At 47.1% G+C, this 25523-nt stretch overlaps 1 protein-coding gene across 1 annotated transcript in view; it reads right to left on the reverse strand.

Moving 5' to 3' along the window:
* The window catches only part of RSU1 (Ras suppressor protein 1), a 203154-nt gene that overhangs the window by 114203 nt on the left and 63428 nt on the right, over nucleotides 1-25523 (reverse strand). Inside the window, exons 5-7 of the mRNA XM_045008255.1 lie at nucleotides 20642-20760; nucleotides 18242-18324; nucleotides 17867-17981 (exon numbers count right to left, since the gene is read on the reverse strand). Coding sequence (XP_044864190.1) covers nucleotides 17867-17981; nucleotides 18242-18324; nucleotides 20642-20760 — 317 coding nt within the window. The remainder of the gene's footprint in view (nucleotides 1-17866; nucleotides 17982-18241; nucleotides 18325-20641; nucleotides 20761-25523) is intronic.

Below are 25523 nucleotides of genomic sequence, written 5' to 3' on the forward strand. Positions count from 1 at the left end.
ATAAGGAAAATAAATATGTTTATGGAAAATGGTTCAAATTTCAAAAACAAACAGAAATCACATCCCTGACAAACCAACCAAAACACTTCACACTCCTGGCTGTGGGAAAAGATAAAGCATACCTATCTACCTCTTCTCCTGCAAAAAGGCAGGACATTTAGAAGAGGAGTTGATTATGGGCAACAGGTTTTGAGCAAGACTGGAAGACATACTTTGGAAAGAGAAGTCTAAATGATCAATCTGATATTCTAAAGGCTGAAACTAAACTGCATTTTCCAGTTACCACCAACTAGAGCAACACAAGCAAAAAGTTTACGAAACTGTACAGGCATTTTGACAACTTTCCAGACTTAAATGAGAGAATGGTTTCAATGAACTAATTCAGCGATTCTCAAACTTCATTGCATCGTGACCCCCTTCTGACAACAAAAATTACTACACGACCCCAGGATGGAGGACTGAAGACTGAGCTTGCCTGAGGCCTACTGCCCCAAGCGGGATTGGGAGGGGGGCAAAGCTGAAGCTTGAGACTTGCTGGGGCCCAGGGCCAACACCAGCCTTGGCAACTCCATTAAAATGGGGTCACAACCCACTTTGGGGTCCTGACCCAATTTGAGAACCCCTAAACTAATTAATAGATTCATAGATTAATCCCAGAAGATCATCTAGTTTGTCATCCTGTATATCACAAGCCATTCAATTTCACCCAGTTACCTCTGTATTGAGCCCAATAACTTGTGTTTGGATGAAGCATATCTAACAGAAAATAATCCAGTCTGGATCTGAAGACATCCACCACTTCCCCCCCCGCCCCGGTTAAAAACGTGTGCCTAATTACTAATTTGAATGTGTCTGGTTTTAGCTTCCAACCAATGTTTTTTGTTATGCCTTTCTCTATTAAATTAAAGAGCCCTTTACTACCTGGTATCTTCTCCCCAGGAAAGTACTTATATAATGTGATCAAGTCACCTCTCAATCTTCTTTTTGATAAGCTAAACAGACTCAGCTCTAAATTTATTCTACTTAAATCTAGCCTATTTAACTCTTTTACCTGCACTTATAACACCTATTTTATTTGTGGAAAAACTCAGCCAAAAAGGCCAAGGAAGGAACATGCATGTCAATAGACTGCAATTTCAACTCTTGTATCCTGCAAGTCAAGATAAAGTGACGTGCAGCAAACTGGCACAATTGCTAGTGTTGTTTCAGTTCTGTGGATAGAAAACGTGAGTCTCCAGTACCGTTCCACCTGAACTTTTCATAGGATTAAATGCACTTTGTTTTTAAGACTTCTTTCAGATATTTACATGAAATTTAAACCTCATAATAAAGGTCAGCTGAAATCATGATACCAAAGCATAATGGAAAGTCAGGCATTAGGGAACTTGGCTGAAAAATGTGTCAAGACTGAATATGAGTCTTGGAAAAAACAGAATGCATAAAATGAGCTGAACTTCTCCAGTATACAAAATTGCAGGTAATAAGCACAGGAGAAAAATGTAACTGAGCCAATCAGAAAAACTCAGGGTTCTGTACTTCAAGTCACTGGAAGATTGGTGACTCCAATTCTATTAGTTATGTCTCCAAGAAGAAGGGGAGAACTCTAATCAATTTCTACTACCAGATATTTCCAACAAATCCGACCTTAGAGGAATGATTAGAGAATCAGAAAACATATTAGCATACATAGATAAAAGCCATGAAATTAGAACTTCAATGCAGTACACAAGGTACCACTAGACAAACATCGTGCTAATTACTTATACTTTTAGATGACAAATCATGCTATTTAAACAGCCAAACTCCACCGCACACATCCTTCAGGAGCAGGTACCAAGGCAACCATGCTGATGCCACTGCGTGGGTAGATACGAGGAATTGGAGAAGAAACAGCATTGTGACAAGAATCCAAGAGATTCATCTGAATTTTTTCTTTTTTAAAGCTATCTAAAGAAAACTGAAGTCTTGGTAAATTCTGTTATCTGCCATTCATAGTGTAAGTGAAACAAATTTTTTCTTCAATGCAGATGTACAAAATAGTTTCAGTGCTCTCTCTGAATGGTCAAATACGATGCTGGAAGATTTTCACTGTCTTAGTCATATTTTGTTGTGCATTTCAATATCTTATTCAGTACAGATTGCACATTTTCACGAGTTTAGTGGCTTACTGGGATCCCATCTAGTAAACTGATGGCCCTTGCAAAATGCATCCATAACAACAGCAAGAATCAAAGAAGAATGTTGTGTCACAGGCCCATTGTGGTGAGCATCTTTTCTTGGAAGAAAAATGAATGACTGTGATGTCAAAGGAGTTTAATATCAAGAAGTTTTAACAAAACATCCAATATTATGGACTTAGAGGATCAGCAACCCAATTTACCTTGAAATGGCTTACATATTTTACCAACATCTAAAACCACCCTACAGGATATTCCCAGTTACTCGAGATTCCTGCACAGTGTCCCTTCAATGGGAAATGATTAGCTTCCAAGCTGATAGCAATTTCAAACTAGGAGTTCAAAGGTGTCTCAGCTACTACACTTGCCTCTAAATGAATAAGAAATGTTGGCTTGTTTTTAAGCAACACAACTGAATTACTCAAACATGTCTAAAAACGTTTTCTCAAAATAAACACTCATTCTGGTCCAAACCATTAAATCCATTTTTCTATTATTATATTTTAACTAATAAGTATCAGGTTGATGGCCTCGGAAGATAAATTCTGCCATTTATCCACAAGCCAGGGACATCATTATGAAGTTCAGTGAAGCTTTTCATGCTGTTCTCTCATCTACACCTTAACTCCAAATCCAGAGCACATCTCTAGGATGACTTTTTAAATGGTAGGTTACCAAACGGCCACTCCAAAGTAATCACTTAGAAACTGGTATCCCAATGTTCCCAAGATACCCAGGCTTCTCACTAGTACTAAATGACTGTTGGCACAAGCATAGTACTCCTGAGCAGAACAGTGCTGTGATGCTGATGAGGATGCAGTGATGCTTTATACAGATAGATGAGGAGTTGGAGTTCTGTTTCACACAAACTTTTTTTTTTTTTTAAAAGGGAAACTCATTTTGTTTAGTTTGCTTTTCTGAAGAGAAAAAATAGCAGTATTTAAACTATTGCATAGAGCTGACCAAAGTTTTTTAAATTTCAAAATTTAAAGGAAATGTTTTTGTTTTTTGTTTGTTTTAAATCATAACATTTCTCACCTGTCCTTTTGGCCAGCTCTACCAAGATGTCTAAAGTAAGGACTGAAACATTTCTGCTACAATCCCTTCTCTGGGCTTCAAGCTCGGCAGAATGCCCACTTTTCTTTCCTCCCAACTCCCACTCATCCACTGACGACACTCTTGTGGATAAACAAGAGAGTGTGCTGGAGGCCACATGACCGATATGGAATAGCTCCTGACATTCTGCTGTTTAACTCTCTATACCACTCCTGTCCCCATTTAGAGATCTATCAAAACATACAATTTTTGCCTTCATTTTGCTTGGATAAAAAAAATTCAACACCATGCTGAGGCATTAGCAGAGTGTATATTCACAGGGATAAATATTGTCTTCTGAATCACTACTGGAGCACACTGGTTTCCCATGGAGACCTCCTACCCAAGTATGAACCAGGGCTAACTCTGCTTATTTTATGAAATCTAAAGGAAATTCACTACCTGACATTATGTGTGAGAACTGAACACAAGTACATATAGAGCACTGAGCACATATGCTTTATGCTCAACTGTGGATATATTCTAACTTAACCACTGAGCAATCACAAAATGTATGTGTAGCAAGACTGTAGCAATGTACGTGAGAAAGATTAGTTCTAGGAATGGTCTAAATTATTGACTTTAGGGGGTAAATTTTGAAAGGAATGAAGCCAAAGGTATGTCTGAAACACTGAGCACTTATCTGCATGTGCATTTGCTTGATGAATCTCTATTTGCATGTGAAAAGCCCTATGTGCATAAAGAACTGTAGTAACTACACTATTTTGCACACAATTTTAAAGTTACAGATTTCAGACCAGGGACTCTTTAAAGTTCTTTCATATGGCAGATACTCACAGGAATAGATGATTTCCAATAACATTCCTTGCGCTAAATCCCTGAACTTTGATCCTTTACTCAAAGAAAATAATTTAGCTATTTAAAATTTAGAAGTGATGGGAGAATTACTCTGAGGATTTTTCAGTTTTCCTGCACTGTAAGGGAAAAAGATACATATTACAGGATAGCATATTTAGCTACATAAACACTACATCCCAATCAAGGTAAAAAAAAGGCCAGCTTCACAAACAGAGCTTTTGAAAAGACTAATTGGAAAAGAAATGCCCAGATTTGCAAATATTAATCGAATTTCATAGTCACAAGCTTAGCATTTTCCTTAGTATGGGGAAACTATTTGATAGGTTAATACAACACTCAATGCCATTTCGAAAAGCTAACTGCTTTTGATACCCAGATTGGAAAAAGTTGATAACTTAATTAAAAGTGCTCATGTAGAAAATTCATTGTTTCTCCCATGCTTGTAAGCAAGCCAACTGTGGAGGCTTCAGACTAACAAGAGGATATCATCAGGGTAAGATTTTTTTTTTTAAATTATGTTATTTGCTAGGTCTGAAACAAGTGAAACTAAAACGACAGGTTACATTCTCAGTGAAGTTGTGGGGCTGGTCAAACCATTTATTCCCATTCTTCAGTCACAAATGACTGCAGCTTTATCAATGATTCTGTGCTACACACTAGACTTTTGCTTGGTACCCTTCTCCCCCATTACTGTAATCTTTTAGATAGCATCACACTGGGGTTCACTGAGATGATCAAACAATGAACTTCGAAACACCAACCATTGATCTTACTAATTGCATTCGCCACTTTGCTTTGGTTCCTTGTTTCTATTCAGCTTTCTTTCCAAGCATCATTCCAATTGTTAAATGGTCAGAATACACAAAGTGACAGATTTAGTGCTTCCTTGGCAATTTATATAAACTGACTGCAACTCTGTTGTTGCAGTGAATCATGATTTATTTGTCTCACACTGCCGCACATAACCTTTTAAATGCTAGGAAAAAATGCCAACACCTCTTTAAAGTTTATATATGACTGCCCACCACCATTCCTCATGAACTGGGTTTGGAGAGACAAATGATAAAAAACAAGCTGTGAATTCCACACATCCACCCCCAGCCATTTCCTCCATTCATCAGTCACACATACTGTATTTACAGATAAGCCTCCTAATCAAGAGAATGCACTGTATGAAGTGTGTTCTTGTTCCCTCTTGGGCAAGAATATATTTGTTCTTTCCTTGTTTCTTTCTTACATTAATGACAGGTAGTCCCTGCTAAATAAAAACACACAGGCTGGTTCTACTCTTTGCTGACTCTCACACTGAATAATGCCATACTCAACAATACTGGATGGAAGCATAGAACGTCAGGGTTGGAAGGGACCTCAGGAGGTCATCTAGTCCAACCCCCTGCTCAAAACAGGACCAATCCCCAGACAGATTTTTGCCCCAGATCCCTAAATGGCCCCCTCAAGGATTGAATTTACAACCCTAGGTTTAGCAGGCCAATGCTCAAACCACTGAGCTATCCCTCCCTTGCCAATATTCTGAAAAGTGGAATTTGTTAACAATTGTTTCTCTTCCAAGTCAACATTTTACTCCTTTCACTTTACCAGTGATTCTTGTCCTGTTGCCCGTCCTTTCCTTCACCCACTCATTTGTTCATGCCTTCTTCCATACTTCCCCCTCTATGAATGACCTTATCCCAATTCATCAGGCCCCCTCTCCCTCTCATCATTCAAATAAATTCTGTCCTCTTCTAGTATTTGTACTGTGCCCATCCATTGATATCTTGAGTACCTAAAGACTCATTTTTTTCTGCAAGGCCCCAGACCATGAACCCTCATAAGTCAAATGCCTTTTCCACCTGAAATTCAGAGAGAAAGAAGGTGAATGTGTGAAGATTGATTTAAAAACAAAAAAAAAAGTAAACAGCATTACTGCGATTTCATGCAAGTAACATCTGCTGGTTAAAAATTGATTTGTCTAATATGTACAGCACAAAGCGGTTTGAACAGTTCTCTTTACCGTATCATTTTGTTTATGAGATTAAGAAGCCAGGAGTTGGCTGAAAGATGCCAACTAAGGTATTACAACAAATGGTGAGGTATTGCATAATACCTACCTCTTATATAACACCTTACCAAGGAGGTGAGTATCATCGTTCCGACTTTACAGAAGGCAAAACGAGGCACAGGGAGGTGAAGCGACTTGCCCCAGGCTACCCAGCAAGCCAGTGGCAGAGCCAGGAACAGAGCCCAGATTTCCTGAGTCTCCATCTACTGCTCTATCCACTAGACTGTACACAGCACCAAAAGTACTGACCAGAACAAATAAGACTAGCCTCTGCTATGAGAAGTTTACAATCTAATTTTAGACATTATGCAATCAGTGAAAGTAAAGAGGCAGTGTGGAAGGAAAAACAGGAAAAAGGAGGACAAGAGATGACAATACATTACAGGGCTACCACCATGCTTCATTAATTTTAACCAGTGAATATATACAGAAAGCATAATCCTTTTCTCATAATAAATGTGCTTACATAAAGCCTAAAATACAAATCTAGATTCTGAGATGTGACTTTTCAGAAATTAACCTAAAAGTCTCACATTCTTTAAATATTTAATATATTTCTGACATTATGCATGGCACAGAAATAGGCTATTTCACTATATCATAAGTGAGAATCCAGTATAAGAACATGAAATACTGGAAGATTCATAAGTTATACCTTGTAATGCATGTATTAAAGGAAAAGGTTGTCTAGGTTGTCTAGTAAGCAGCAGCAACACCTCTTTTACACCAAGCTATGTCCATATTTTGTGATGCAGACAAACAGGAACAGGTTTTACACAATATCTGATTGAAACATTTGTTTATTTAGCAGCTCATCCCTGGATAAATTCCAAGAAGAACTTTGTACAAGTTTTTTTCCCTTGAGATATCTATGTAAATATGTATAATTCACCATGTGTATAATATGGTAAAATTACTTAATATTAATTTGCTATTACACTTCTGTGGCAACAGTATGTTTAGAAACCTTAGTTAGCCACAGAAATTGGATAGACTCATTACAGGGCACATCTTCCACTTCCTGGAGAATTCCAGGACTCTAAAATAAGAAATCTATAGAAAATTACATTTATATAAATACTGCATGTTTCCAAAATATTGTTTTAAATGAATGCGATTAAACATAGCTTTGAAAGAAGGCTAAAGAAAAAGTATGCCAGTGTCATGATATTTTAAAACAAAACACCTAAAATTAAGGAAGCAGAAGAACAGCTTTCATCCATCAATGGTGAGACAAAAAGAGCTGTCAGCATCTACAGTTGCTACACTGATAAAGACAGACATGGTGACTAAACAAAATCAAAACAAACCCACTCCCTCCACACCAAAAGTAAAATGGTTACCTACCTTTCATAACTGTTGTTCTTTGAGATGTTATTCGTGTCCATTCCATATTAGGTGTGTGCGCTCACCACATGCACCGATGCCGGACGTTTTCCGCTCAGCAGTACCTGTACGGGACCAGCTCTGGCGCCCTTTGGAGTGGTGCACCACATGGTGCGGTATACGGGACTCCGCCGGCTCCCCCCACCCTCAGTTCCTTCTTGCTGGAAACTCCAACAGTGGAGAAGGAAGGTGGGCCAGAGAATGGACATGAGCAACACATCTCAAAGAACACCCATTATGGAAAAGGTAACTGTCTTTTCTTCTTCGAGTGCTTGCTCATGTCCATTCCATATTAGGTGACTCCAAAGCAGCACCCCTGGAGATGGGTAGGAGTTCACAGACGTGTAGATTGCAACACAGCTCTGACAAACCCTGCGTCGTCCCTGGCCTGCTGAGTGATGGCATAATGAGCCGTGAACATGTGGATGGAGGACTACGTTGCGGCTCTACAGATGTCCTGGATAGGGATGTGTGCCAGGAAGGCCACCGAAGACTACTGAGCTCTAGTCGAGTGGGCTCTGACAATCGGCGGTGGCAGAACCTCCGCCAGGTCAGAACAGGTCTTTATGAATGAGGTGATTCAATTGGAAATCCTCTGCGAGGACAATGGAAGGCCCTTCATTCTATTCACTGTAGCAATGAGGAGCTGAGTTGGTTTACAGAAAGGCTTGGTACATTGTAAATAAAAAGCCAAGGCCCTTCGGACGTCCAGTGCTTAAAGATACCTCTTTTTGCTGGTCTTGTGCGGTGTGGGACAGAACACTGGGAGGAAAATGTCCTGGTTCATATGGAAGGTAGACAGGACCTTCAGCAGAAAGATCGGGTAGGGCCGCAGTTGAACCTTATTTTTGTAGACCATGTACGGTGGTTCTGAGGTCAAGGCTCTAATCTCAGAGACTCATCTCGCCAATGTCACCGCAACCAGGAATGCAACCTTCCATGACAGACTGGAAAGGGAGCAGGAGCCCAGTGGCTCAAAGAGCAGGCCTACGAGCCTAGAGAGGACCAAGTTAAGATCCCACTGTGGTACAGGAGCCCGTACCTGCGGGAAGAGTGTCTCGAGCCCTCTCAAGAATCTGACAGTCACGTCGTGAAAAACCACCACATCTCCTAGGATCGGCAAGTGAAAAGCGGAGATGGCCGCAAGATGCACTCTAATGGAAGTGTGCGCCAGGCCCTGGTTCCTCAAATACAGCAGGTAGTCCAGGACCGCCTGTATGGAAGAGCACAAGGGAGATATACTATGCTTGGATACTCAGTGGGAAAACCTTGTCCACTTGCCCAGGTAAGTCTAGTTGAGGGCTTCCTACTTTCCAGGAGGACCTGTTGAACCGCCAAACAGGTCTGCTCCTCCGGGTTCAGCCATGCAGCATCCATGCCGAGAGGTGGAAGGACGTGAGGTTGGGGTGTAAGAGCTGACCGGGGTCCTGTGACAGCATGTCTGATTGGTTGGGCAGGGGCCAGGGAAGAGCCACTAACAGGTTAATGAGTGTGCCAAATTAGTGCTGGCAAGGCCATGCCGGGGCAATCATGATAACTTGAGCCCTGTCTCTCGATCTTTGACAGGACCTTGGCAATGAGTGGGATTGGAGGGAACGCGTACATCAGCCTCCTCAACCATGACAGGAGGAAGGCGTTGGAGAGGGAGTCCTTTCACAGACCTTGCTGAGAACAAAACCAATGACATTTTCTGTTCTGCCTGGTGATGAACAGGTCCACTTGGGGAGTTCCCCACCATGTAGGTTACTTCCTGGTGGAGCGACCACTTGTGGTAAGACGAGAGGCCCTGCTGAGGTGATCCGCTATCGTGTTTTTGACACCAGGGAGATGACAAGCTTCTAGGTGGATCTTGTAGTCTATGCAGAAGCTCCAGAGATGGAGTGCCTCTTGGCAGAGAGCTGATGAGCACGGTCCCCCTTGCCTGTTGACGTAGAACATCATGGCTGTGTTGTCCATCAGGACTCTCATCACCTTGCCCGACAGGTGGTGTAGAAAGACGCTTCATGGTCAATCGGACTGCTCTGAGTTCTTTGACATTTCTGTGGAGCGCCATCTCCTCCGAGAGCCACATACCTGGGGTCTGGAGATCTCCGAGATGTGGACCCCAACCGAGGTATCTGACACCAACTCAATGGAGTGAGGGGAGCTGTCGAATGGAACTCCCTTTAGGACGCTCTCATGATCAGTCCACCATTGCAGTGAGGTGAGTATTGCTGGTATGGTTGGGGGCGGGGGAAGAGATGGTAACGATCTTTTCCAGGTGATCTCTGGACTGGAAATAGACCATTGTCAGCCATTGTTGCAGGGGCCACATCTGGAGCCTGGCATAGTGGACAACGTACGTGCAAGCTGTCATGTGGCCCAGCAGACACAGGCAGACCCTGGCTGTAGTCAAGGGGAACGCGGACACATCTGCGATAAGGTCTGTCAATGTCCAAAACCTTTCTAGTGGCAGGAATGCTCTTGTGCAGGTCAAGTCGAGCACTGCTCCGTTAATTTTATCCTTTCACTGGAACTAACAGATTTTATGTTGTTCACCAGTAGGCCGAGGGAGCGGCATGTGGCTTGCAGTACCATGACATCCTTTTGGACCCGAGACCTGGAGCTGCCCTTGACCAGTTGTTGAAGTACGGATAGATCTGGATACACCGGCGCCTGAGGTAAGCCGCCACCACCAACAGGCACTTGGTAAACACACTCAGTGCTGTTGCCAGGCCAAACGGGAGGATCGTAAATTGACAGTGGCCAGGTCCCACCATGAATTGGAGAAAATGTCCGTGCCCTTGGAAGATTGCTACATGGAAGTATGCATCCTTTAGGTCGAGGGTGGCATACCAGTCTCCCGGATCCAGGGAGGGGATGATCGAGGCCAGGGAGACCATGCACAACTTCAGCTTCTTTAGGTACTTGTTGAGGTCTTGCAGGTCCCAGAATGGGATGTAGACTACTTTTGGGATTAAAAAGTATCGGAAATAAAAGCCCCTGTTCCTGTACTCTAGAGGAACTCCCTTCATCACCCCAGCTGCAGCAACCCTTGAACCTCCTGCATGAGGAGACTCTTGTGAAAAGGGTCCCTGAAGAGGGGTGAGGAGTGGGTAGAAAGAAACTGGAGAATATAGCCCTGCGCCCCTGTGCTCAGGACCCAGCGGTCTGAGGTTATTGTGGTTCATGCAGGGAGGAAAAAGGGAAAGGCAGCTGGAAAAAAAACCAGGAAGATGGATCCAGGGAATAGTCTGGTAGGTCGCCCTCTGGCGCACCCTCAAAATGGTCGCTTGGCCCTTGCTTATTCCGGGTAGAGCCTGACTGAGCAGGGGGTGGAGGAGAGTGATTCGGGCGGCACTTGTAGCCCTTGGCCTTCTTGTGAGGGGTCCTGCTGAGGCTGACTCCCTTGTCCCTGAGGCTGCTGAGATTTGAACCGCTTATGTGCCAGGCCTGGGACATACAGCCCCAGCATTTTCAGGGTGGTACTTAGCAACTTAGTTTCATGGGGCGTAGGGCCCTGGGCAATTGCCCTGCTTGCTACCACCTAATGCTGGCCCTGGCTTTTATATGCAAAAAACAGTTGTGGCACAGGAGAGCTATGGAGTTTTTAATAGCATGTTGGGAGGTAGGGGTGGGAGGGGGAGGAGGGCGCTCAGAAAGAAAAAAAGTTGAGAATTCTTGATATAAAACAAACATTGTGGTGGTGATGTCCATCAGGACTTGAACCACTTGGCCTTGTAAATGGGACCAAAAAACTTGACAGGCCAGCGAACCGCCATGAGCTCCTGACATTTACGTGGAGGGAGCAGTCGACCCCCAACCAGCACCCTTGCATACTGAGCTTGCCCAGGTCAGGGCCGCCCGGGGGGTGGGAAGGGGGCAAGTGGGGCAATTTGCCTCAGGCCTGGGGCCCCCACGAGAGTTTTTTGGGGCCCCTGGAGCCGGGTCTTTCACTCACTCTGGGGGCCCTGGAAAACTCTTGCGGGGCCAGGGCCCCCACCAGAGCATCTTCCGCGGTGGGGGGTCCTTCTGCTCCAGGACCCACTGCCGAAGTGCCCCAAAGACCCGCGGTGGCGGGTCCCGAGGCAGAAGGACACTCTCCCCCCCCGCCCCCCGCTGCAGTGCCAGATCTTCGGCAGCGCCGCCGAAGACCCCAGGCCCCTTGAATCCTCTGGGCGGCCCTGGCTCAGGTGGGGTCCCCAGCCCAGGCCCGAGGCATCCGACACCAGAGTTAGCAACTGGGATGAGGCTGCAAAGGGGACTCCCTGCAACACCCATGTGAGGTCCAATCACCATGCCAGTGATGACCAGATGTGGTCCAGCACCCTGACTACCAGGTCCAGGTCATGCTTGTTGGGGATGTAGACTGACACCAACTATGCCTGCAGTGGCCGGAGGTGATGGATCACATAAATACAGGCAATGATGTGGCCTAACAACCTTAGGCAAGTGTAGGCGGTGGCTCCTTAAACGGGAGATTTTATCCAATGTGGCTCAGAAACAAGCCTCCGGAAGGAATGCCCTCACCCACGAGTAATCAAGGCATGTCCTGATGAACTCTTCCATTGCACTGGTATGAGGGTTGATTTCTTTTCGTTCATTAACAGGCTCAGGTCGTGGCATGTAGAACGCACCAGATCGAGGCTGCTCTGCACTTGATCCCACGATCTGTCTTTGATGAGCCAATCGTCACGATAAGGATAGACCTGGACCCCTCCGATGCCTCAGGTAAGTGGCTACTGGGGCCATACATTTTGTATATACCCGCGGGGCTGAGGAGAGGCCAAAGGGAAGCACCATGAACTGGAAATGGCACTGGCCCACCATAAAATGGAGGAACTATCTGTGTCCTTGGAAAATAGAGATATGGAAATAAGCATCTTTCAAGTCGAGAGCAGCTTACTAGTTTTCCGGATCCACGGAGGGGGATGATGGATGCCAGTGAAACCATGCGAAATTTTAACTTCTTGAGGTACTTGCCGGGTCCTTCAGATCCAGAATGGGTCTTAGGCCCCCTTTTGCTTTTAGAATCAGGAAATAGCGGAAGTAGAAACCTTTCCCCCTCGTTTCTTGAGGGACTTCCTCCACCACCCACAGTTGTAGGAGGCTGTCTCCTCCTGAATGAGAAGTTGCTCATGAGAAGGGTCTCTGAAGAGGGACAGGGAAGAGAGGCGGCGGGGGAGGGTGGAAGCAAAAACAGAAGGGTGTAGCCAGGGGTGAGCTGGAGCCGGTTCGCACGAACCCGTTGTTAAATTTAGAACCGCTTGTTAACTAGCTTCCCTGCGAGGGAAGCTTTGATGGGCTCTGCCTGGGAAGCCTGTAATTCCTCCTCCCGGCCGCCGGGGGGCGCTGCGCTGCGCTGCGGGAGCCATGTGAGCTGCATCCTGGCCCTGTTGCTGCTCCTGCTCTTTGGACCTCTGGCCCTGGGGCTCCTGCTGCTGCCTGGTGGGTCCCCGGCTGCGTCCTGCTGCTCCCAGCCCCCCCCCCCATGTGAGTATCTGCGCCCCTCCCCCGCCTTCCCTGCCCCCAGCCACCCCCTGCTACAGCCACCCCCTACCCCCAGCCAGCCCCAGCCACCCACAGCCAGCCCCTGCCCCCAGCCAGCCCCTGCCCCACCCCCTGCCCATAGCCGCCCTCTGCCCGCAGCCAGCCCCTGCCCCCAGCCAGCCGCAGCCGCCCCCTGCCCGCAGCCGCCCCCTGCCCCACCCCCTGCCCACAGCCACCCGCAGCCAGCCCCTGCCCACAGCCGCCCTCTGCCCACAGCCAGCCCTTGCCGCAGCCAGCCTCTGCCCGCAGCCAGCCTCTGCCCGCAGCCCCTGCCACAGCCACCCCCTGCCTGCAGCCACCCCCTGCCCGCAGCCGCCCGCAGCCCGCCCGTCTGCATCACCTGCCCACAGCCAGCCCGTGTCACTCCCTGCCTCCAGCTAGCCCTGCCCCACGCCCCTATCTGCAGCCAGCCCCACATCCACTGGTGCCCTGCAGTTCCCAGGGCAGTAACCCTGCACACCTGCTTTAATGAGGGGGGGCAGGGAGCAGCTGGGACCCACACATGTGCACAGACAGCAAGTGTGAAAAATCGGGACGGGGGTGAGGGGTAATAGGAGCCTATATAAGAAAAAGACCCAAAAATTGAGACTGTCCCTGATCACCACCCACACATGTGAAACGGAGCTCATTTCTAGTTCAGCCCCATCTTTTTAAAAAAGAACTTTAGGTAGGATTAAAATACATCTGTATTTTCCTGGACATGTCAGGCTTTTCGGTTCTTAATCACCTCCTGGGAAAATATGGACGTATGGTAACCCTATTGGTACAAAAAATACATGCTGTCGCACATCCCTTAAATCAGAACTTTTTATAGGGAACCCGTTGTTAAGATTTTGGCACCTCATCACTGGGTGTAGCGCGGTGACAATCTCTAGTTCCCAGTGGTCCGAGGTGACTCTCAACCAGGCCAAAGGGTAGGGATGGAGACAACTGAGGAAAAAAGATGGGGCAGATCTGAGGAGGTGACGGGGGCGCGGGTCTGGAGTGCGCACCCAAAACACCTGCTTCTGGCCCAGTGGTGTTTCGCTGGGCCAGGTTGTACAGGTGGACAAGAGGAAGAAGGGTGGCGGCGACTAAAACCAGTGTCCCTTCTCCTCGCAAAGCCCTGCCGAGGCTGCCAAGGCGTTGGCGGTGGGGGCAGCTGGAATTGCTTCCTTGCTGACTGAGACATATGCATCCTCGGGGAAAAGAGGGTGGTCCGAGTGTCCCTCAGACCGTGCAGCCTCATGTCTGTCTGTTCCAAAAACAGCCCAACTCCATCCAACAGGAGATCTTGTATTGAGGACTGCGTCTCTTAGGATAGGCCTGAGGTCTGAAGCCAGGAACTGCGCCTCATGACCATCTTGGTCACAGAATTAACCTCATCCCACGTCATCTGGAGGTAGAACAGAGCTGCTGCAGTACCCTCCTCAACAAGGGTCCTGAACTCTTTGGCCACCTCCTAGGGCATAGAGTCCTTAAACTTGTGGAGGGAGTCCCACAGTTAAAGTTATATTGCCCCAAAGAGCCTGGTGGTTCAGAATTGGGAGACTGGCTATGAAATAAATTTTCCTCCTTATTTTTGAGGGTGAAACTAGCATGCCTTTGCTTGTCCTTTTCGTTGGCTGCCGACAACACAACCAACGACACCAGGAGGTAGGTGGGTGTATAAGTATTCAACCCTGTGGTTGGGACAAAATACTTTTTCTTGGCCATCTTGGAAATGGGCAGGATGGAGGTCGGGGTTTGCCAGAGGGCTTTGGCAATGTTTAGGACCCCTTTGCGCACCAGGAGTGCGACCCATGCGGGAGTGGACGCGGAGCGCACATTGAACCAAGTGTCTGATTGGTCCACCATCTCTGACTCTTGGCCTAAGTTAGTGGCCACCCTTCAGAGCAGGGCTTGGTGCTCCTTAAAATCATCTGGTGGGATAGCATGGGAAGGTTCTGCCACCACCTTGTCTGGAGTGGAGGAGAATGACCCAGGGCATCATCCTCTGCAGAGGAAGAGGGTTTTGGGGTGGACACCTGTTCTTCCATCTCAGCACCCGCCAACACTTCATGCACCGAGCCTGGTGCTCTCAGTGCCCCCTGGAACTTGGTTGCCATGTCGGACAACGATTGGTGAGACAGGGGCATCAGTATAACCAGCACACCCCCGGCTTTCCAGTAACGCCATTGCACTGGCCACTGGACCTGCTGCCTGGTCAGCATCGCTGAGGTGGATGCAACCTCAGGATCCCAGTCGCAACAGTGCTGTCTCCCTCTCCATGCTGGAGAAATCCTCCTCCGGTGACCAGGGTGGGACCGTCGACACCCAAGTCCTGTGGCTAACAGTTGCCGTGGGTGACTGGTACCTCGAATAGACAGACCGGTCCTGGGAGTAGGGGGAACAACGCCATGTTGGAGAGTGTCCCCGAGGTCTTGGTGATGGTGCTCGTCGGTGCAAAGATGACCAGTGCCAACTGTATGGCAACCTGCACTCCCCTCTGGGTGAGAGACTGCATGAGTGCTGAAACTGGGAGTGCAGTACCGGTGATCTGTGGCGGCGAACCGGTGACCTGGACCGATGCAGAGACCAGGGCGCAGCGACAAAGGGCTCTGCTTCGGCTCCGTAGACTGGCGATGCTCACTCGCCTTCTGGGAGGCCTTCACAGGTAGATTGCCCTCATAAGGAGCCTTTGACAGGTCCATCACCGCACGCAGTGCCGGCTACAGTGGGAGAGTCCTTTTGCTCTCTGGAACCGGGAGCTGAGAAGGCATTGACTGTGCCATCAGTCTGGGTCCCCCACTGCTCCCTGGAGTCAGTGGAGGATCCCTTGGGGGGGGGGGGTAAGAGGTCCCCTTGGGGACGTGCCCCCTCTTGTGGCTCCCAGCATGGGCAGGCAACTTGAGCAGGGTCCTTTACCCTATGCCCCTTGGTCCAACTTGCTCAGTGCCAGGTCCCTCCTCTTGAGCACCGACAAAGATGATTGGTGCTGGGTAGAGCCCAGTGCCGGGGGTGCGCTATTCATAGAGGCCGAAGTGCTGAGCGTTGTGTCCGACTGGGCTGGCTCTGAGGCTGGGCAAAGAGCAGCCTCCAGGAGGAGGGCCCGCAAATTAATGTCACGTTCTTTCAGTGTCCTGGGACCAAAGTTCTTACAGATGCAACACTTTTCTTTAATGTGGAATTCCCCAGGCACTTCAGATAGCTACCATGCGGGTCACTAACAGGCATAAGCCTATTACAGTCAGCACAGGGTTTAAAACCCAGCAACCAGGGCATGCCCTGTGTGGGGCAAAGTCCCCGCTGGGACCCTAACTGACTAACTACAATACTTAACAGCTACTTACAGCTGGAACACAAAGGTCCAAGAGTAAAGAAAAATGCTCACCACCCGGGAAGCAAGGGAGAGAGGCACTCTGACCAACCACCACAGGAGGAAGAAACAGAGAGCGCAGGGCTGGTGGCGCCCGATATAACGACGCATGAGCGTGGCACTCGTGGGGGTGCCATAGCCAATCCTATGGATACCGCTAAGGCAAAAGTCTGACAACTATGCATGTGGGTGTGCGCACACATCTAGAATGGAATCAACATGAGCAAGCACTCAAAGACGACCAGACACTTTTCCTATGGCTTTAGGACAAAGCTTAGTGATACGTGTAAACAAAGAATTGTTGATTTAGAAAAGAATATCTTTTTTATTTGATACACACACACACAGAGCAAGAGAGTGTGTACACATACACCTCTACCCCGATATAACGTGACCCGATGTATCAGAATTCGGATACAACGCCGTAAAGCAGTGCTCCGGGGGGCGGGGTGAGGGGGGGCTGCGCACTCCGACCGATCAAAGCAAGTTCAATATAACATGGTTTCACCTAGAACACGGTAAGATTTTTTGACTCCTGAGGACAGCGTTATATCGGGGTAGAGGTGTACAAGAGTGAGTGCGTGCGTGCAGCAATTAGTTGATAGGAGTTGGTAGAGACAAGGACACAATTCAGAAGGCAGAGCAACCGCATATTTACACCAAAAGACATTTTTGAAGGGTATCATAAAACACACTAACCCAAATGGAGATTTTGAGAAAATGAGCACAACTCCACTGAAGTCAATGCACATAATGCAAAATGCACTAGTGCAATGCAGATGTGCTACACACTCAGAGGTTTAGTTTCTAATGAAAACCATTGGTTAAAGAAAATTAAGTTACTAGTGATAATGGCAGAAATCACAAATCCATAGTTCATCGGCTGGTTCAACTGTTTTGAGGGAAAGTTGTCAGATCATCGTAATATTTTTTGCTATCAAAATATAGACTTTAACCAAAAAACAAACAAAAAAAAAACTAACTTAGCCTAATCTTACTTTTGTTGACCAAACTTCCATTTCTACAGAAACAGGCTCAAGAAAGCCACTTTTATCCAAGCATTGAGAATTCAAAATTTCTTTTTTGCTGACTGTAGCAATGATTTCAACACAACTAGCTCCAGACAATTAAAATAGGTTTTTAAAAGAAATGATGTACAAAGCAGAATGCGGTATGCAAACTTTGCAATCTGACTGACTAATACACAGGTCATATATAATATGGGAACAGGTAATGCAGCCAGATGTGCAACATGACAAACACAAGTCCTTCCTCTCCCAAATACACACAAACCCAACAAGAGAGAAACTGAGTGTGTATCTGGGGGAATAAACAGATAATAGCAGCAATGATAACCTCAGCAAAGACTATTTCTTGGAGATCAACGGATGGTTTAGGTTATCAACAGGAAGTGCATTGTGTCAATCATTACTCAAAACAACAAAGGACCATCTACAGTCTTACCTAGTTCTGGGGGCAGCACAGTAAGACGGTTTCCCTGGATATGAAGTTCCTTAAGCTGAGTGAGTTCACCAATTTCTTTAGGCAGTGATATCAGGTCATTGTCCCTAAGGCTCAGCTAAAAGAAAATATAAAGTTGTCAGAACAATTTTCAGTTAAAATAAAGCAGCCTAAAAGAGAACACTTACTCTCTGCCCACCCGTTGCCCCCCAACACTCAATTCTTCCAATTTATTTACAAGATAAACAAGTAACAGTACCAGGTGTAGTGGTTATTCCTGAAAAATAAACTCTACTACTTCTCAAATTGACTAGATATTACTGCTACAAGGGCTGTGAAAGTGAATTGATTTTCCAAGAATTTAGATAAATTACTTACTATCTGCAACTTTGTGAGCTTCCCAATATCTGGCGGCAGGATTTCAAAATCGTTGTCACTTAGATAGAGTGCACGCAGGGTGGCTGCAAATTAAACAGCAATATATAAACAGGGTGGCATATAGCCCAACCATTTGAGGTCTGATCAATAAGAGAGTCAGCTTTGATTAATAACCCTGACTTGGTGAAAAGCCTTTGACATACTCAGGGCTCACAATAACAACAAGCAGGTCAAATTTAGATTTACTGCCTTGTATTGTTGGTGTGTTCAGGAAAACATCTATATCCAAAAGGACTGACACAATTAACAATTTCTACAATAGACTCTGGCAGGTTCTGGCACATAGTTTCAATACTCAGCTGTCAGAAGGAGCAATTACTCTTTATTACATCTGATTCCTAGTTATTACCCAATTTGCATTAAAAAAGCTGTGTTTTGGAATGAATTTACACCTATCTTTAACTACATGCAGCGCTGTGGAAAGATCTTAAAACAGGATAGTAGAACACAAACAACTGAGTTCAAATCAAATCATTTATATTTTCATAGGTAGTCTCTCTCTCTGCAGAAGAAGACAGAATGATAAAATTCAAAAAAGAAAAAGAAAAACCCAATATATCCATTTAGCTTATTACTATTTATACAGCACTGTGGCTGTGCATGGTACTTTTCAGGAAAATTAAACCAAAAAAAAAAAACCACAACAGTGAACACTGGGATGACGATTATGACCTCCCATCCCTTCCGAGAGCAGGTTGCACATCTGTTTTGCAAGTTTCTTGTTAGTTGCATTGTGGTCATCATTTTTAACTTTTTGATAATTTAAAATTTTCCTTCTATTGGATCATAATCAGTAGGTCCTTCTCAGCAAGCAGCATGGCCTCTTCTAACCTCTTTGCCACTTTTTCTGCTTAAGGCTCTGATTGCACTTCCAATAATATTCTTTCCAACAATGTTTTTAAGGTTGCAAAAGTCAAACACTCAAAAGTTAGGAAACACCAGAATAAAGATTACCTGTGTAACCATAATTGAGCCTCTGTGTGTGCCTGCATTAATGATACAGTCTTTAATTACATCACATACTATTTCTTCTACCCTGCCTCATTCAGTGCACATGAAGGATGGAGCTCTGGGAACGAATCAGTGTTGTGTAGTGAAAGAAGCTGCTGTCTGTAGGACCCTTGCCTCACTTGTTGCAGAAGTTAGAAGGTGTCTAGTGAATGAGGTAAGGGATTGCAAAAGGAGGAGAAATTTTTTTTTAAGGAAGTTGAATGCTTTCCTGGGGAACTAGATTCTATCCCTGCCTCTGCCATAGAGTTCCTATCTGTTGCTGGGCAAAAACATAAACCAAAGTGTTCACAGTTGGCCACTAATTCGGTGTTGCTCATTTTCTGGGTGCCCTACTACAGATACTTAGGGCCAGATTTGCAGAAAGGCCGAGTGTTCACAACTGTAACTGAAGTCAGGGGGAGGAGGAGGCACTGTGCTTTGAACATATACACTGCTGTAAAAACACTAGGGACTCTGAAAAATCAGGCCTTAGATGTCTCAAGTCAGGAAACCAAAATCAGTGGACACTTTGGACTGTTTTTGCCTTAGTTTCTCTGTGCCTCAGCTCCACACCTATAAAATGGGGAAGAATACCATGTCCCTACCTCAGAAGAGTGTTCTTAAGCTAAATTCATTAATGTTTCATTAAACACTTACAGTATGAGCAGCGCTCCATAGAAATGCCCTGGAGGAAATCAACAGTACTGTATTCAATGCAGTTTGGATGGTGTGCAGTAAATAAGGCCGGGGGCCACACACTGAATGAGAATAAAAAGTAATATTGAATTCACTTAAAAGGCTAGGATCATATGGAAAAAACAATGTGTGGTAATATAATTAAAGACTATCATAATAGATATGGACAAAAAGACTCAATTAAAGCTGCAAAAGCAATCAGAATTCTGAGATTTCATGACTTCTGAGTGTTTGACTTTGTAACCTTAACATGGTTTTAACATATATATAAAAACTAGACACACAATTCTGGAAACTTGGTTGTGGTTACTTTCAGATCGTCAACACGTCTCAAGGTGACATTCTTTATTGTCCCATGAGGCTTGTTAGCGTCTATTAAATTTTAGCTAAGTATGTGGCTCAAGAAAATATTACCCTCAAAAAAGCTAATATGCCATTACTAACCAAGTCCTTGCATGCCCAATAGTGTCAGGTGACTGTATATCAATGGTACGTATTGCTGAGCTATGTAGAAATATTCAAGAGGACCCAAGGAAGAAAAACATATATCTAAAAAATTCTATTGGAGTTTGGTCTCTATCAAATAAATTTCACTGGCAGAAAGCAAAGCATCATTTCAGGAAGATTTATAGATTTTTAAAAAAAGTTTCTTACTCAGATAGAAGAAGTTTCCAGACAGGGAATTTTCATTTAAGTTGTTATAAGTCAAGTCAAGAACCTCCAGAGCGGGTAAAGATCCAAATCCTCTAGGCAAGGTATTTAACCTGTTCATGCTGTTGGTGGTGGAAAAACAAGACACACAGAACATATGTTTATATTCATTTCGCTAGTTAATCATAAGCAAAAAGGATTAAGGCATTAAGAGCTTTCCAAAAAAGAGGCCACGCTAATTTCTGGGTCAACTCTTTTAGGGCATCGTGCCAAAGCCCCCAACTCCCACTGGTTAATGGGATGGGAGCTGAGGGTGCTCAGCACCTCATAGGATTGAGGCCCACAGACCATTATTCCCCAAATTCCCATGACTCTTTTGTTCCTATATCTTACCCTACACCCCTTCCTTAATTTCATCCCATCATTTTCCCTAATAAAGATAGTTTCTTCTCACAACCAATTCATCTTTGATTGCATTGAAGTATAATTATTCAGGTCATAAGGGTTGCATATTCATTGAATCACCTAATTACCAGGTCAAGGCACCGTACCTTAAGCTGTACAGTCCAGCTAGAGCAATAAACTACAGACAGACACCTACAATTAATCCAAGGAGCACAGCAGATCCAGGACCTATTGATCTAAGGTGGCAACAGAGCCACTGAGGAAGGCGGAACAAGCAGACTTTAACCACTCTTCAGTAATAGAGATGCTTTGGAGAGGGTAGGAGAAGGGGTGGATACATTCAACACAATGCAGCAAGGAATGACCATGAACAGGGGGTTGAAAAGGGTTACATGTGGATGAGAATTTCAAACAGAACTGGTTATATAGTGGGGAAAATGGGTGGCGTGGCAGGGAAGTCATAAAAGGAGGTGGGGGAGAAAGACACTGAATTTTCAGTCACCAAGATCTTCCAACCAGCTCTCATTACAGTAGTGGAAAATGACAATGTATTTAATGTCATTGTCTCATTCTCACACACAAAATACATTATAAGAACGTCATTAAGGTTGAAAATTCAAGCACTCAAAAGCTAGGAAATGCCAGAATTAAAGTTGTCTGTGCAATAGTCTTTAATTACATGATAAAACGGTTACTCACCTTTTTGTAACTGTTGTTCTTCAAGATGTGTTGTTCATGTCCATTCCAAGCAGGTATGCGTGCGCCACGTGCACGCCAGCTGGAAAATTTTCCCCTAGCAGCACCATAGGGTCGGCCTGTGCGCCCTCTGGAGTGGCGCCTCCATGGCGCCTTATATAGGTGCCCGCAGACCCTCCACCCCCTCAGTTCCTTCTTGCCAGCACTCCGACAGAGGGGCAGGAGGGTGGGTATTGGAATGGACATGAACACCACATCTTGAAGAACAGTTACAAAAAGGTGAGCAACCATTTTTTCTTCAGTGATTGTTCATGTCCATTCCAAGTAGGTAACTCTCAAGCCTGTGTTTAGGCCAGGGGTCTCAAACTCAAATGACCCCGAGGGCCGCATGAGGACTAGTGCATTGGCCCGAGGGCCGCATCACTGACACGCCCCCTTGCTGCCCCTGGCCCCACCCCCAATCCACCCCTTCCATGAGGCCCCGCCCCTGCCCTGTCTCTTCTCCACCTCCTCCCCTAAGCGCGCGCAGTTTTAATAAATATATACACTCAGTAATGCACCTCACTCAAAGGACAAAACACGCACTTAGATTTACTGCCTAAGGCTCTGGGAGGGAGTTTGGGTGGGGGAGGGGGTCTGGATGCAGGCTCTGTGCTCGATGCAGGCTCCAGGCTGCGGCAGGGGGTGGGGGTGCAGGCTTTGGGACGGAGTTTGGGGATAGGAGGGAGTGCAGGGGTGAGGGCTGTGGGGCTGAGGGCGAGGGGTACATGATGCAGGAGGGGGCTCAGGGCTAGGGAAGAGGGTTGGGCTGTGGGGTGAGGGCTGTGGATGAGGAGTTCATGATGCGAGGGGGCTCAGGGCTAGGGAAGAGGTTTGGAGTGTGGGGTGAGGGCTGTGGATGAGGGGTTCATGATGTGGGGGCGCTCAGGGCTGGGGCAGAGGATTAGGGTGCGGGGGGATGAGGGGTTCATGATGTGGGGGCGCTCAGGGCTGGGGCAGAGGATTAGGGTGTGGGGGGATGAGGGCTCTGGCTGGGGCTGAGGATTAGGGTGCAGGGGGATGAGGGGTTCATGATGTGGGGGTGCTCAGGGCTGGGGCTGAGGATTAGGGTGCGGGGGGAATGAGGGCTCTGGCTGGGGCTGAGGGTTTGGGGTTGGAGAGGCTCAGGGTAAGGGAAGCCTGCCTTGCCAGTACTGGCAGGGGCAGGCACTAGGACCCTGCGGCAGCAGACAGCAAATCTGCTGGGAGCCCTCCAGGAGAGGGGCGGAGGCGGGAGCCTCCGCTTTTCTCTTGGGGGCCCCTGCGGAGCTCCCCTGGGGAGCTCCGCGGGCCGCAGGGAAGAGCTCCGCGGGCCGCATGTTTGAGACCCCTGGTTTAGGCGGTGGGGTTGAAGTGCACTGCGGATTGGTGCACTGCATGCCCAAAGGCTGCATCGTCTCTGACCTGGTGCGTGATGGCATAGCGTGACGTGAATGTATGGATTGAAGACCATATAGCAGCTCTGCATATTTCCTGTGTCAGGACCTGAGCCAGGAACACCGCGGAGGTGGCCTGTGCTCTTGTGGAGTGGGCTGTGATCGGCGGGGCAGGCACCTTAGCCTGATCGTAGCATTCGCGGATGCAGGCCTTGATCCATGAGTAGATACGCTGTGATGAGGCAGGGAGCCCCTTCATCCTGTCAGCCACAGCAACAAAGTGTTGGATTGATTTCCTGAACGGTTTGGTTCTTTCAATATAGAAAGCCAGGGCCCTGCAAACATCTAGGGAACGCAGCCTACGCTCCGTGCTGGAGGAGTGTGGCTTAGGATAGAACACAGGGAGAAAAAAGTGTCCTGACCCATGTGGAATTGGGAGATCACCTTAGAAAGGAACTCTCGGTGTGGCCTGAGTTGGACTTTGTCTTTGTGAAAAAACAGTGTATGGAAGCTCGGACGTCAAGGCTCTGAGCTCCAATACCCTCCTGGCCGAGGTGATAGCCACGAGGAATACGACCTTATAGGAGAGATACAGTAATGAGCATGTAGCCAGGGGCTCAAAGGGGGGCCCCCCGTGAGGGCAGAAAGGACCAAATTAAGGTCCCAGGCCAGGACAGGTTGTCAAGTATGCGGGAAAAGCCTATTCAGGCCCTTAAGGAAGCGACCAACCAGTGGGTATGCAAAGACTGAACCACCGTCAGCTCCTGAGTGGAACGCGGAGATGGCCGCCAAGTGGACCCGAATTGAAGAGAGGGAAAGACCCTGCTGTTTCAGATGAAGTAGGTAGTCAAGGATGAGTGGGATTGGGGCAAGCAATGGGGCCTATCACTGCTGTTCTGCCCAGATGAAAAACCGTTTCCACTTGGCCATGTATGTGGCCCTGGTGGAGGGTTTCCTGCTACCAAGGAGAACTTGTCTAACCTGCTGTGAGCATTGAATTTCTACCGGGTTTAGCCATGGAGCATCCAGGCTGTGAGGCGGAGCAACTCCAGGTTCAGGTGCCAGAGGCGGCCTCGATCCTGTGTAAGCCTGTGAAGCCAATCTACTCCTGCTCCTTGATCTACTGGAGCGGTAGGATTCTGCCTCCGAGGTTTCCGAATATGAAGACCAAGGAGGGGTAGTACCCACTGTCACAAGCGAGCGGTGCCACGAGGCCAGGGAACGTTCTCTTTGCACCGTTACCGCTGGAGTAGGGCAGGGCAGGGACTGTGGCATCATCATGGCCAGCTTGCCCCTTGATTGCATCGGGAGTCGAGCCATCCCTGGCGGCATTTCCCTCTGGTGCAGGGAGGCCGGCACCAGGAGGCTTAATAAGTCTGAGGCCGCCTCGAACGCCTTCCAACGTCGATGGGAGGCGCACATCCTCGTTGAGATCCGGGGACCTAAACCGGTCTAGACTCAACTGCACCCTCACAGGAGCAGGAGTCAACAGGATCTTGGGAGGATACAGCTGTGGCACAGCTTGTCCCACCACACTTGTGGATGCCACCGGCCTTTTAAGGTCCTGGTGGCGTGATCAGCCCCTCACCAGCCTCCTCTTTTTCGCGGGCACCGGTGTTGGTGATCGGTGCCACATGGAGGCCGATTTTCTATGTCCCGATTCTCTCTGGTGCCGGGACTTAAGAGTTCTTAGACCGGGCCTCCTCTCTTGCTAATGGTGCCAGAGCGCTGCGCACCGAGGATGAGGTGCTGGGCAGTGGGTCGGCAGGCTCAGGGTCCGAGTGTGACCATAAGGCTGCCTCCATCAGGAGCACTCTAAGTCTCTGCTCTCTGTCCTGGGATGAAACCCCTTGCAGACACTGCACTGGTCTCTTTGGTGGCTCTCCCCGAGGCACCTCAAGCAGGAAGAGAGTGTGGGTCACTCTTCAGAATAATCTTCCCGCAGTCCGTGCAGAGTTTAAACCCTGGGGACCCGGGCATGCCCTAGGACGGGGCGACAATTAAGGTAGCACCCCCAACAGCTATTAACTATCTTACAACTAACACTAACGCTAAACTATGAGAAAAAATGAACTATATACACTTAATAGAGACACTGCTAGGCTTGCTGTGAGAGCGAGCAAAGTTCCAGCTAGCCGTCATCGGCGGTAAGAAGGAACTGAGGGGGTGGAGGGTCGGTGGGCCCCTATATAGGGCACCATGGAGGCGCCACTCCAGGGGGCATACAGGCCGACCCTATGGCACTGCTAGGGGAAAAATCTTCCAGCTGGCATGCATGCGGCACACACGCACCTGCTTGGAATGGACATGAACAATCACTCGAAGAAGAACAGTTAATTACATACTACTTTTTTTCCCCCACATGATCA

Source organism: Mauremys mutica, chromosome 2 (assembly GCF_020497125.1).
Source record: "Mauremys mutica isolate MM-2020 ecotype Southern chromosome 2, ASM2049712v1, whole genome shotgun sequence".
Taxonomy (NCBI): domain Eukaryota; kingdom Metazoa; phylum Chordata; order Testudines; family Geoemydidae; genus Mauremys; species Mauremys mutica.